The 13,777-nt window shown below is 31.0% G+C and overlaps 1 protein-coding gene across 2 annotated transcripts in view; it reads left to right on the top strand.

Moving 5' to 3' along the window:
* Positions 1-13,084, top strand: part of LOC114335808 (alpha-mannosidase 2) — a 334,793-nt gene extending 321,709 nt beyond the window's left edge. For both annotated transcript variants that reach the window (XM_050648165.1, XM_050648166.1), the window contains exon 13: positions 58-13,084. In XM_050648165.1, the coding sequence (XP_050504122.1) occupies positions 58-532 (475 nt within the window). In that variant the 3' untranslated portion in view covers positions 533-13,084. The remainder of the gene's footprint in view (positions 1-57) is intronic.
* Positions 13,085-13,777: the final 693 nt, after the last annotated feature.

Here is a 13,777-nt window from a genome sequence, read left to right as displayed (position 1 = left end):
ACAAAAATGCCACAAGAAAATAGCTTCAGGACAACATTAATTTCGTATATTTTACAGATCCTTCAACTTACCAACAGAACCACCTAATACCGCAAAACAAGACGTATTTTCACGACCATCTCTCTACAGCAACCATCTTTCAAATTCCCTCATCTATCCAGCCAGCATATTCATCGTGGACTCTGGTCATCAATCAACAATGAACCATTCCCTGAAGTTAATAAACAAACCATTCCCCTGTGATACGCACTTATTAACTCTCCGCACCCAACCAGATCCCGTTTACTCCCAGTTTCCTTCCTCCAGCGCTTTAATGGTCCTACACAGGCAAGGCCACGATTGCGCAGTAGGAGGCAATTATACTTGTGATGTAGATAAGTTTGCGAAAGACTTAAATTTTGAATTTGCTAGTGTGAAAGAAATGGAATTGAAGACGTTAACAGGTTTAGACACAATTTCCAGTTTACACAGTTTCGGTGAAATTTATTTGGAACCTTTGTCTTTAAAGACGCTTAATGTTACTTTTGGCTAATTTCATTTTTTCGGTGTTTTTGGGCATTTGTTTTTAAATATAAATTGTCAGTTTAAAATATTATCCACAAGGAAATAAAGACATAAACAAAAATACAATAGGCAAAGTTAAATACAATAGAGAACTTGCACATTTTTGTTTTATTACACAATATTGTTCAGTTTAAAACTGAACAATATGATTTTCAAAATAAGATTTCCAAAATTTCACGCCTCAAAACCTCATAATAAGTTAAAAATACAAATTTAAAATCTTCTGTGTATTTAATTTATTTCAAACGATCTGTGACGTCATATCATAATATTTATAATGACAATTTTCATTATAGCCTGGGAGGTAGTGTCAAGTTTGACCGGAGCATTTTAGCATGGTTGTTTTCTTTTTATTTAGTTAGGTGTTCCAAAGCTTATTAACAAATTATGTGTCAGCTGGCCCAAAACCGGGGATTTTAGGCAAGAAAAGGTAAAATATGAAACTTGATGGAAAAACGCTACAACTTATATGTCAAATATTTATTTCCGTTACTTACGTGTATAATCCGGGTTCAATTCCTGGCGTTCGAAATCTTTTTTGGTTTTTAAAATTGACATTTTGATTTGAAAAATATTTTTTTTGTTGATAATACTACGTTTTATTATTTATATGACACAGTATAAAAGTTACTCTACATGAACCCCTGAAGCTTCCTGAGCTAGTACGACTTATCTTAGTGAAAAGGGGGGTTGCCACCCCGACATTCTTTTTTATTGTTTTGGACAAACTGTTTTTTCTTAATTTTATATGATGTAGAAGCAAAAGATACATACAACCCTAATTTTTCACTTTTCTATCACCAACCCGCATTCTTTAATAGCAATCTAAATATTTCCCTCTTCTCTATAATATATAAAAATGAATGTTTGTCTGTATGTCCCTTATAGAATCGTAAACTATGCATTTGATCATATGATGACCTCAAACAAAGATGTACATGAATCCGGTAAGGTTTCTGAGTAAGAAATAACGACCAATACGACCAACCTAAGTAATCATTATTTACGCAGACAGCACAAAAACAATATTGTTTATAAAAAAAAGTATACTCAATATTTTTAGTATTTTTTGGCTTTCTGGTAATTTTTAGGTATTTAGATTTAAATATTTAGATTGCTATTAAAAAATGGGAGTTTGTGATAGAAAAGTGAAAATTTAGGGTTGTATCTTTCGGTTCTACATCATCATAAAATTAAGAAAAAACAATTTGTCCAAAAAAAATTAAAAAACAATGTCGGGGGAGGTGCCAACCCCCCTTTTCACTTAGATTGGTCGCACCAACTCAGGAACCTTCAGGGGTCATGTACAAAAAATTTGCTTATTAAAGTCAATCATAATATGATCAAATGCATAGTTTAAGATTCTGTAAAAGACAGAGTTTTTTATATTATTGTCTCGTATAAATAATAAAAACGTGGTATTATAAAAATAATTAATCTTCAAATCAAAATGTCAAAATTTAAAAAAAAAAAAAAATTTCCAACGCCAGGAATTGAACCCGGGTCACCTGGGTGAAAGCTAGGAGCTAAGTATTCTAGGCCATTAATAGATGTAAGCCAAGGTGATAAATATTTGACATAAGTGTGGCGTATTTCCATCAAGTTTCATATTTTACCTTTTCTTGACTAAAATCTCCGGTTTTGGGCCAGGTGACATATCATTTGTTAATAAGCTTTGGAACACCTAACTAAATAAAAAGAAAACAGCCATGCTAAAATGCTCCGGTCAAATTTGACACTACCTCCCTGGCTATTATGACAATATAAAAATATATACCAGTTTGTTTAAATTGGAATTTAATACAGCTTTTGAAGAGATAGTATGGAATTGTGTGTATGTGTGTGTGTACTGGGAGAAAAAAAAGTAAATACACTTAATATGTTTCTGGAACTATTTTTACTATAAAATTAAAATAAACTAATCATAATAATAAATATTTTTTATGATCATAATGGGTAAGTTATTATACTGCCCTTTAGAAAAACCCTCTTTGGTCATTTTAAAAAAGTTGTCTTAAAAACACTCAAATATTTTAAAATGCATGGTTCACAGCAACTATCTAAAGATTTATAAAACTGAGATACACCATAAAATAATTATTTTACAACAAGTTAACGAATATCAAACGTAATAAATTACAAGTTATAATGATCTGACGTCACCACCAGTGATGGCGCGTTTTTGGCTGGCTGCTATAATTTGAATTTTCTTTCGACTTCGGGGGTCAATCGGAACACAAAAACAACTTTTTTATCTTTGATACATGTTTTAAATTGTGTTCTGTTGTGATTTATAGCATTTTTTTCGAATTTAAAATTTGATTTGACCGGTTTGGAATGCTTAGTTTAGAAAAAATAGTTGATTAAATCGAAAATGACGTTTTTAAAATTAAAAAAAAAGTGCATTTTTCTTAAATAAATCTAAAACTATTCATAATATGAAAAAATGTTTCAAATATTAATTGTAGAATTTTTTTTACTGAAACCTTTGATTATTTTTTGGTTTTGTATCACGAATACTTTTAGGTTTATTTAAGAAAAATGCACTCTTTTTTACAATAATGTCATTTTCGATTTAATCAACTATGTTTTCTAAACTAAGCATTCCAAACCGGTCGAATCACATGGAGCGTATCAATTATACCTAAATAAAGTTAATTTCAAATGGGAAGCTATTCATTTCTATTAATATTGTAACGACTAGGGTAATTTTTACATTTCAAAAAGAAAAAGCAGAAAGCGACTTTATTTTCGTCAAAGTCGGTCAGTTCTTAAGTTCTTATGCAAAAAACTTTTGTCAGAGCTTATTTGAAAGATTTTTTAATGAACTTTAAAAGATGTCTCTTAAGTTTTCCCAAAAAATTGCACCACATTCGAGTTATTTGAGATTGAAGGTTCTCCATTTCGAGGTCCTTCGAAAATAACCATCCTTTAAAGAGCAATAACTCAGTCGTTATTGGGTTTACCTAGGTCTTTCGACGCGAATCTCTTTGTTTTTTATTAGCCACAATTTTCTTCTCAATAATTTTTTCTATAAAATTAATTTTTTTTAAGTTATTCATGAAAAACGGTTATAAAACGTGAGTTTTTTTCAATGAAAAATGCATAGTTTCAATCGCAAATAACTTGGAATGTGTAAATTTTTCAAAAAAATTTTATAGAACAAGATTTACTCAGAATTGGTTACTCTATCGATTTCCATAGTTATTTTGATTAAAAAATTTTCATCCCCTGGATGGGGTTGTTTTCAACCCCATAGCAAAAGCGCAGTTCGGCATAGGGTAGATTTTGAAGAAAAGTGTCAACAGAGCTTAAACCCAAATTTTCATTAAAATCGGTGTTGATTCTCAAAATTCCACAGTTTTACAGTTTTGTACCGCTGATGACTGGTCTATTAGATCAAAGTGTAATAATGACTAATAAATATTGAAACATTTTTGCCACTAGAGAAATTTTCATAATTTATCGATACTTTACAAAATGGCTTCTACCAAATATGTTGACTACTCCTCTATATTGATTGTTGAGAAAAACTCGGGCTATGTTCACGTGTTTTGTCAATTTTTAGTTTTAATATAACAGTTTCGGAAACTATTTCTCCTGCTATTAATGTACTAAAGTGGATAATATTTTAAACAATGGGGTAATAAAACAAAAAATATCAAAATATTTTGTAGATAATTGTAAATACCTAGGGACTTTGTTGAATCAGATGTGTAGGTTTTGTAATTTTTTTTATTTATTATTAATAGTTTAATTATTAGTCAATATAATAATTAGTGCTGCAATTTATAAATCAGTCAATCTTGCCACATTAACAATTATAGAAAAAAAACTTTTTAATAGCGGTTATTCCAAAATAGTTATTTAACCAACAAGTGTATTAATAAGGGCCATTAATAATTGAGATATTTTAACGCGTGAGCGGGGCGAGCGCGTTAATGTTCGAGATTGTTAATCGCCATTTTAATTCACGAGTTCGTTACAAAACTTTTCCGTCGACCGTACTTTTCAGAAATAAAGATATATCCATCTTTTGATTTTTCAAATACAAAGAATTTTAAACAATAAAGTAAATAATGACATACAATGACAGATAGTACTAACAGCGGCTACTTGATTTTAAATTTTTTAGTGGGAATATAAATAAGTATATGTTTGGTTGCCTACACCACAGGTCACTGCCAATCACAGAGCGTTTAATTAATTTATGCAAGCAATGTATGTTGTGTTGCCTATAATGAAATTATTCATTAATAGAAAATCATTCATTAATAGGGGTCATTAATCAATGATTTTGAGGGTGTTAAAATTGATCATAAATGGCCGGTCGACGGAAAAGAAAATTATTCAATGATTTCTCCCTTCTAAATTTAGCTACCTAAAGGTACGTATCCATACGCGTGTGTGCTCCGTGCTCGGTGTAGCTGCTCAAATGGATACGGCATGCTCTCCCCTACATATAAACCGCAAACCGGTTGAATCGAAGAGGATGAGCGGCGAGCACCAACATATCCACTATGTGGAGCTGCTACACCGAGCACGGAACACCCACGTATGGATACGTACCTTAAGGTAAACAGCTAACAGAATGCAAAACATTTTAATAATTCCTTATTATTTTTTGCCTTATCAAATGGATATGCGTCTATTATAAGACATAGACCTTCTCCAGCAGTAGCCCCTCTTCTGCTCTGAGTTACTAGATTCTGCACCTTCATGTCTCTGTCCTCATTATTTGTCCCATTATTTGAACTTTATAAACATTAAATATCATGTTTATATGGGATTAGGCCAAGCACAAGCACAATTTACTGTAATGAAAATTACATTTTAATATTTTTATTTGACGTTTCGATTTCCACTCAGCAAATCGTTTTCAAAAAAGATTATTTTAAAATAAGGTGCTGGTTATTATAACCAAGTTGTTTGGCGGTTATTGTTTTCCAAATTGACAGTTGACTTCCTTGTTCTTGTAGGCGTATAGCCATTATACTGCATTAATTTTATCCAATTATATTATTATATCGTTGATCTCATAGATTAACGGGTCATGTTTTAATTTCTTAGTTTTATTGACAAGAAGAGCGGTGAAAAAGAAGAGGGGAAACCTATGTATAAAAATAGATAGCATAACCTTTGATAGATAGATAAATAAAGTCCAAGTCAAACAATTAGGCGTGCACGTCATAAATTTAATGATGTCATAACCCAATGGTACAAACCTGACGGCAAACAAATTCAACAACATTTTCATCATATATTAGTTTTTTCGCTACTGTTAAGTTTAGCAGGAAAGCGCTGTTGCCAAATAAAAAACATATATTTATTTACCACAGCAGCTACCGGCTATGCTGTTTCTCATTGTCTTTAAGAGTGTGAAACAAAGATAACTATCTGTACTAAAAATGTCAAGCTGATGTTGTCCTATAGAAGGTTATGTAAGATTTCTGTTTTAGATATAAAGTTTAGTCTACACACTAAATTCTGTTACTTTAGTTTCTCGTTTTGATTTTGATTCAAATTGTTGGATATTTTAATTGCAGTATATTAAAACAATAATATATCTGTATTTCATCTTCCCAGATTATTATTTGAAAACAATAATTTGACATTGTATATAGCCTCCAATATTATGGCAGACGTCATATAAATCACCAAATGTAACAATGACGTCATATAAACTCATCACTAATTCTAGCCAATGAAATACTCGCTGTAATAGACATGACATGTCAATAAAACGTGGTTGTTCCCTATAATATGTATATTTTTTCAAATTTAGAATATGACAAGGGGAAAATTACGTGCAACTCTTATTGTTTGACTTCCTTTTTTATAGATGATAGATATTTTTATCAAATTTTAATAATACATTTTTGTTAGCTGCTATTGTATCACATTTTGTTGTTTTTAATTTTCTTATTAATGTGTAACACAGCTTGCTTTATACCACAGATCTTTAGTTGTAAACTTGTAGGTTTACCATGTTAAAAATAGTGTTTACTATGTTTTACATTTTTTAAACATTTAAAAATAGGGTTTTATGATTTTTCAAAGGGTTTCATCTCCCCTGTTTCGAGCAATATTTTTGTCCTCTCTGTGTCAGGTCATGTTTCTGCCGCGGATGTCAATATAGGTCTGATGAAGGCAACCTGCGGCTCTGTTTGCTCTATTCACTTGATCTTCCACTTCTGTTTCGAGCTTTCCGTATGTAGATAGTGTGATGCCTAAAAGTGTGATGCCTTTAGATATTTCAACTCTATCAATTATTCTATTATCTGATCCTTCAGCTTTAATTTACATCTTATTGAATTTGCTGTTTTAACCATGTTTTTTATCTTTTTGTGGAAATTAATATGTTAAATTTCATGGCGGTTATATTAAATTGGTGCAGCATACGTTGTATCATCTTCACTTTGAGAGATTAGTATTGTATCGTCTGCATATACTCCTTCTCAGAGGCATCTTTCAGTGCGCCAACAAAAAAAAAGGTAGGTCCGTGATACATACAAATTTATAATATTTATTCCAGTTGTTGATAGATGGCGCTATAATCGGATAAAGAGATTTAGGTATTTACCCATTATTTACCTATTAATGATGTGTGTCATTAATGATGTAATATATGATTTTAAGAATTTAAAGAATCATAGCATGACATTTTAGTTAAATCTGACAGTTGTCAGAATCGTAATCGTAATTTGGTATTAAAACAAATGAATTGTGTTTATTTCATTTATAAAAAGGAACGTTCTTTGATTTGTATAGTCTTATAAATTGTACAGATTATAGTTGTATAGATAATACATAAATCAGTGTTTGTTGGATTATAGCGCCATCTATCAACAACTAGAATAAATGTTATAGAAATTACTTTAATCACCGACGTACCTTTTTTCTGTCACTTACAACTTAATGCGTTAGAAAGAAATCGAAAAACTGTGACGCACTGAAAGATGCCTCTTAGAAGGAGCATAGCAGGTTATTTTAAATTGTTTTTCTCCTATTTGGCAACCTTTATTAGTTTTTACTTTTTTTATTATTTCATCCATAATCAGGTTGAACAATAAAAAACTCTGGGAATCCCCCTGTGTTATCCAATTGCCAACTTCAATTGGGTGAGTGAGACTCGAAAAACAAAACTCCCACTGTTGCAAAACACGCCAGTCTTCAAAGAAAATTTGTGAAAAGTTGCAGTTTTGTGTTTTGTGTTATTCGACACGAGTTTGTGTTTTGTCTTTGTTTTGTTCGTTTAGTGGAAAGCCGCCATAATGTTGGTATCACTCTATAAATAAAAAAAATAGGACAAAAAAGAGGTATTGGTATTTTCTCGTAAATCTCTTGCATGCCATCCAATTTAACGTTATCATTTTCACACACTGTTGCCGTATTTTGTGGATATAAGCGAATGTAGGGAATCAAAATATTGAAAATGCAATACGTTTAGTTTTAGATTAGGTATAAACGACTCAAGGAATAGCTAAAATCGTCAACATTGGTTATGAGAAGGAGTTACATTGCCACTGTAGAATGACGAATGACCGAATGAATCGGCAGTGAATTAAGAAAATTGGGTTGGCAGCGGGGAGGCAGTGCTACCATTTATAGGCCTTATTTCTAATTTAAAACTAAACAGTGTATTATGTACTACCTACATTCTTCTCGGTATGTATAATTAAAAATTGAAACGATAAATAATAATAAATTTAAATTTGTATTAACAAGTTTATATACGTAACAAACTGTTACTTAGCAAAATCAATATTGCTATAATGACTAAAAAGTATGCTGTATGATTATAAGTGTAAAATAATGTTGACACAACCTTTACTTTATTTTTTAGAATTAAAGTAAAAGAAAATGGATCTACAGTTTAGTGGTACTTACCTTTAGAGGCCTTTTTCAATTTCACACATTTAGAAGTCCTTTATCTTAAATTTCACCGTTAACTGTAAAATATGAGTACTATTAAGGGCGTAGACGCAAAATTTTCATTTTTTTCGAATCCTGAGAAAACTAATATGTATTTTCGAAAAATTTAAACGCAGAATGAAAGATTGCATTATTACCGAGGGCCAAAAGTCCCTGAAAACTTCTATAATGTTTATTTTAATAAGTTACAGGGGTGAAAAAAAAAGAGAAAATTTAGTGTTATTTTTAATTTCAAATATCTCATCCAAATGAAACTGTTTGGTTATTCTAAGGGACTTTCGGCCCTCGATAATAATCTTCTATGTTTAAATTTTTCAAAAATACTTATTAGTTTTTTCAGGATTCGAAAAAAAAGTCGCGAAATTTTGCGCCTACGCCCTTAAGATCATATCTACCTATATTTAGCAAAATTTTCTACATAATGTCTTTATAGTAATCAAATAGCACCTAATCGGTGAAATTTAAACAATGTAGAATAAAAATATCAGCGCTAGTTTTTTATATTATAAAGCTTTTAAAAATTGGTACTTTGGATATTTTTTATAATAAAATAATTTTAGAAATTCTCTTTGAATACTGGTATATATTCGAAGAGTTATGATTTTACACTGCGTGACAGACAAAACGGGCCACTCACAAAATGGGTCATTTTTGATGTCTCGAATTTCCTAAACCTCTTGTCCGATTTAAGTGATTTTTTTAAATATGTTACAGCCTTATTCTCTAACAATATCGCTGTAATAATATTGTTGCTAGACAGGTAAATTGCTTACACGAGAGCTCTAAAATTATCGATTTGTATCCCGAGTGACACTTTGACAGTTTTATTTGACAGTATTATGTCAAAGTGTCACGAGGGCAAAACAAATCGATAATTTTTAAGAGCTCGAATGTAATTCGGTAAGATTATTTTATGAATAAAACAGTTTTTGAAATAATTTTCGTTAATATTTTATTGATATCTTCGCCTGAGTATTTGCTAAACCTGTTCATGGTGTTCTATTTGACAAGTTCTAAAACATTAATTGTCATTATTGTCAGTGAATGTTCATTTTTGCGTAGCAAGGGCATCTGACGTAATACTTGACGACGGGAAATTATCGAAAACAATTACCGTTGTAATAATTTTTATTCTTGGTCTATTGGTGTCTCTATGAATGAAATAACCATTATATACTAGGTGTACTAATCAAACTGTGTTTTTTTTCTTAAAGTTCACCAAGGCCTGTGGAATATTCTTGCATTTATAAAATACTGCAATTAAAACCCAACTATAGCCTCAAGTTTTCTTAACATTCTGTTTTTTGATTCATTCGCTTATGTTGGATAATAAAAAAGTTAGGTACTTTAACAACTAGCCATAGTCTTCATCAATACAGGGTGTTTCTAAATAAGTGCGACAAACTTTAAGGGGTAATACTGCATGAAAAAATAATGACCGTTTGATTTATAAACGTATGTCCGCAAATGCTTCTTTTCCGAGATACAGGATTTTGAATTTTTTCTTATCAACTGACGATTTATTTATTGCTCTAAGAACGGTTGAAATATGCAAATGAAATTTGGTAGGTTTTAAGAGGTAGTTATTGCGCATTTTTTGACGTACAATTAAGAATTTTATATTCACCATTGGCGTGCATACGGGTAATATGAACCAACAACAGTATGAAAATTCATTCATCGAGAAAATTTGAGACATCAAAAATAACCCATTTTGTTGGTGGCCCGTTTTCTCGGACGCGCAGTGTATTACATTAATCTAAATAGATCCCAATCAATACTTGCTGTGTAAACCTTAAACCTTCCATAATTCTGAAAGATCTGCATTGTTGTGTTCTTTGCGTTTTATGTACTAGTTTATTAGATGTAAATTAATGAAGTTGTTTGTATGTGCTCGATTTTATATTGGTGACTTTTATTACTTTTATATTCCATGTGAAAATTTTACTAAAAACCCATATTTTAATTTTACAATTTGTCGAGGCACTTTCGATCTCAGAAAAGTTTGTCTAGAGCTAGACCACATAACGTATTTAAACTACTAGCTATGAATGAATATATCCTAATTCAAAACGAATAATGTCACATGAGAAAATAAGTAAACGTTTAAATTAGATAAGGCGAAAACGACGGGTTCGTTGGAAAAAATATTCTCATGAGAATTTTTTGCATAATCACATTCGTGAAACACCCCAGAATAAGGTTCAAGAAGTCGCCCACGCGAAAAGTGGTCCAAATTTTTTTAACAATTTTTTTTAATCAAATTGTAATAGTCAATATTTTCTGTCCGGACAAATTTTTTTTAGATTTTTGGACCATTCTGGACAAAAAAGGTATGTTGTAATTATTCTCTAAAGTTGATCTTTTTCGAGTTATAAACAATTTAAAATTTGAAAAACGCGAATATGGCCATTTTTAAGACTTAATAACTTAAGTTAAAAATTATTATTGTGAAAGTCAGAAACTGACTAAATCAAAGTTTAAAGCCCCCCTACATGATCCTGAAGAAATGTGTGTCATTAATTTATTACTAAACTGTTATTGTTAATTATTAACAATGAGCGGTAATATCGTGTTGACGCGGCTGTAAATGTGAGTGCGAGTAAGATGCACAATTGGACTGCCGGAATGGCATCTCTCTCGCAGTCAACATTGACAGCCGCCTAATACGTGCATGGCGCTCATTATTATTACTTAAAAATAACAGCTTAGTAATAAAATAATGACAAAAATTTTTTCAGGATCTTGTAGGGGGGCTTTTAACCGAGTTATTAAGCCTTGAAAATCGACATTTTTCGTTTTTTTTTTTTAATTTTAAATTGCTTATAACTCGAAAACGATCAACTTTAGAGAAAAATTATAAGAAACCTTTTTTGTCCAGAATGGTCCAAAAAATCAAATAAAAACTGTCCGCGCCAAAAATATTGATTTTTTCATTTTGCATAAAAAAAATTGTTAAAAAAAATTTGGACTACTTTTCACGTGGGCGACTTCTTGAACCTTATTCTGGGATGTCTCGCGAATGTGATTATGCAAAAAAATCTCATGGAAATATTTTTTCCAACGAACCCGCCGTTTTGCCTTGTCTAGATGTGAATATTAAAAGTCTAATCTAAAATTAGACAAAAGTCTTTTTGAATGGTTATTAAACTTCTTTATATAAAACACTAAAGTTTTTAATTTCTTTCTTAACAAATGGCAGCTGTAAGTCACGTGCAATAATACAAACCATAACCACGGTGTATTGGGTACCATTTTTAATGTTTTAGACTCAAACCTCAGTCTAGAGCGACGCTGAACCCCGTAGTTGAATGCTCCAAATATGTTTATTGTAGATTAACTATTATTAGTTTTGAACTTTAATTGGTAGCTGACAAACAATTTCCGTAGTACTAAGGTACCTTTCACATCTTCCATTAAGATAATAAATCTCTGTATTTCAGGCAAAGATTTTTGCAATCTTTCAGTGTGCAAAAGAAATGAACATGAATGCTTTAGAACTGAAGCGCAACAATATATGCACAAATAGTCAAGCATCTATGGGCCTCTCATAATCCCTAAGGTGGATTTAGGAATTTTAGGTGGAACGGAAATATCAGTTCCAGACCATCGTGGAAAATCTGGTAACGAAAGAGGTGATGCACTTGCCAGAAGGTCTACTTCGGTAGGTAAGGAAAATACTTCGGTCTAAAACCGGCCGTGTGAATGCCAAAAAGCATCGTGCAATAACAAAAAAGCCTAAATCCAAAGACAACATAACTGGAAAAATATATCCGATCACATGACAAGATATATATTGGACGGACATGTGGTAACAGTTCTGAAGTACTGTAGAAAATAAAAAGGAATTACCTAAGTATCAGAACAGGCTTCCCTCCCTTCCAGCTGAGTTTGGCTGGTTTGTTTCCTTGTTTTTGACTATTCTGCCCATTAAAATATTGAAAACTAATGGATCCAGACTATCTTTTTGTTTGATTCCTTCTTCCATTCCAAAGTGTCATGATCTTGGGCATGGCCTCACATTTTTATACACACTTTTGATAACTTTTATGATTCTGTTTTGCCTTCAGAGCGAATAAATCTTTAGCCTTTGACACACTAAGTAAAAATACAAAACCCTACACTTGAAAAAGCCATAAGAGATTAACAAGAAAGGTTTTTAATGCAGTCTTTACTAAGCTTGAATCAGTCTAGTGATTTATCTGTATATAAACAAATATTTCAAAACAAGGGTTTTTAGTAAAATTGTCAGTTATTATAATATGTGCAATGAACATTTCCCTCCTGCTAAGAATTAGTAATATGTGTTATTATCTAGCAAAGTGATTTGAAAAATATGTTTGATAATTGTATAATCTATCTAGAGACTTGTTTGTTGTAACAGAAAAAAAATTGAAAGATGTTATTGGAAACATTTATTGTGATGTTTAATTTTAGCAGAAAATATTTAAAAATAAATAGTTATATTTGTACCATTAGAGATCTATGACTGATAAACTGGTCTCTATATTGTGAATTTAAAAACTATTGGGTGTAGATTTTTGTGAAATTTATTTTTATTTTTACAAATAAAGTTTTATTGATTTTTCTAATCTTTTATTGGAATTAACCAATCACACAGTTTTTAATTATTTAAATTGTGTATCCAATCTGAATTAATTTATGTTGATCAGATCATTATTCTCCTCATAGCTACAGTAAAGCTCAAACTTAAAGCACCCAACAAATGGAGAGAGACAAAGAGGATAAGACTAAGAAAGAATTAACGAGCTTCTCCAAGAAGTCGAAAAAAGTATGTCCCCTATTCGTAAGAGTACATCACAAAAAATATGAGAGACTATTAACCCGGCATTAGTCGCCAGGTTGGCTTTTACGTGAGTGGTCGCGCGTGAGCTTTTGTCTCACATATCCAATTTTTCCCTTTTTTTTACGAAATAAAATTTTAAAAATAGATTTTAAACTTAGTTATTTTATTAGCTTTACACAATGTGATTGTTGATACGCCTGTACATTTTAATCTAAAAATGTAGAAATAATATTAATTTTAATATTTCAATATAAATTTTAAATTTGTACTAGGTAGTACCTTTATTTTATTGTCCTGAAACAGTGCAAGTTCTAAAATTATTTTTCCACAATTCATATTGCAAATACAAAATAAAATAATACAATATAAAATAATGCTATAAAATACATATATGGACCGTTCACTCTTATTAGATTATAGGTCTCTCAAATACTATGATCTCTTTTAATCCATTTCACGCGGTGGATTAGT

The sequence above is a fragment of the Diabrotica virgifera genome, chromosome 4 (genome assembly GCF_917563875.1).
Source record: "Diabrotica virgifera virgifera chromosome 4, PGI_DIABVI_V3a".
Lineage (NCBI taxonomy): Eukaryota > Metazoa > Arthropoda > Insecta > Coleoptera > Chrysomelidae > Diabrotica > Diabrotica virgifera.
Note: the sequence above shows the minus strand (reverse complement) of the source record. Positions and strands in the feature narration are given on the sequence as shown.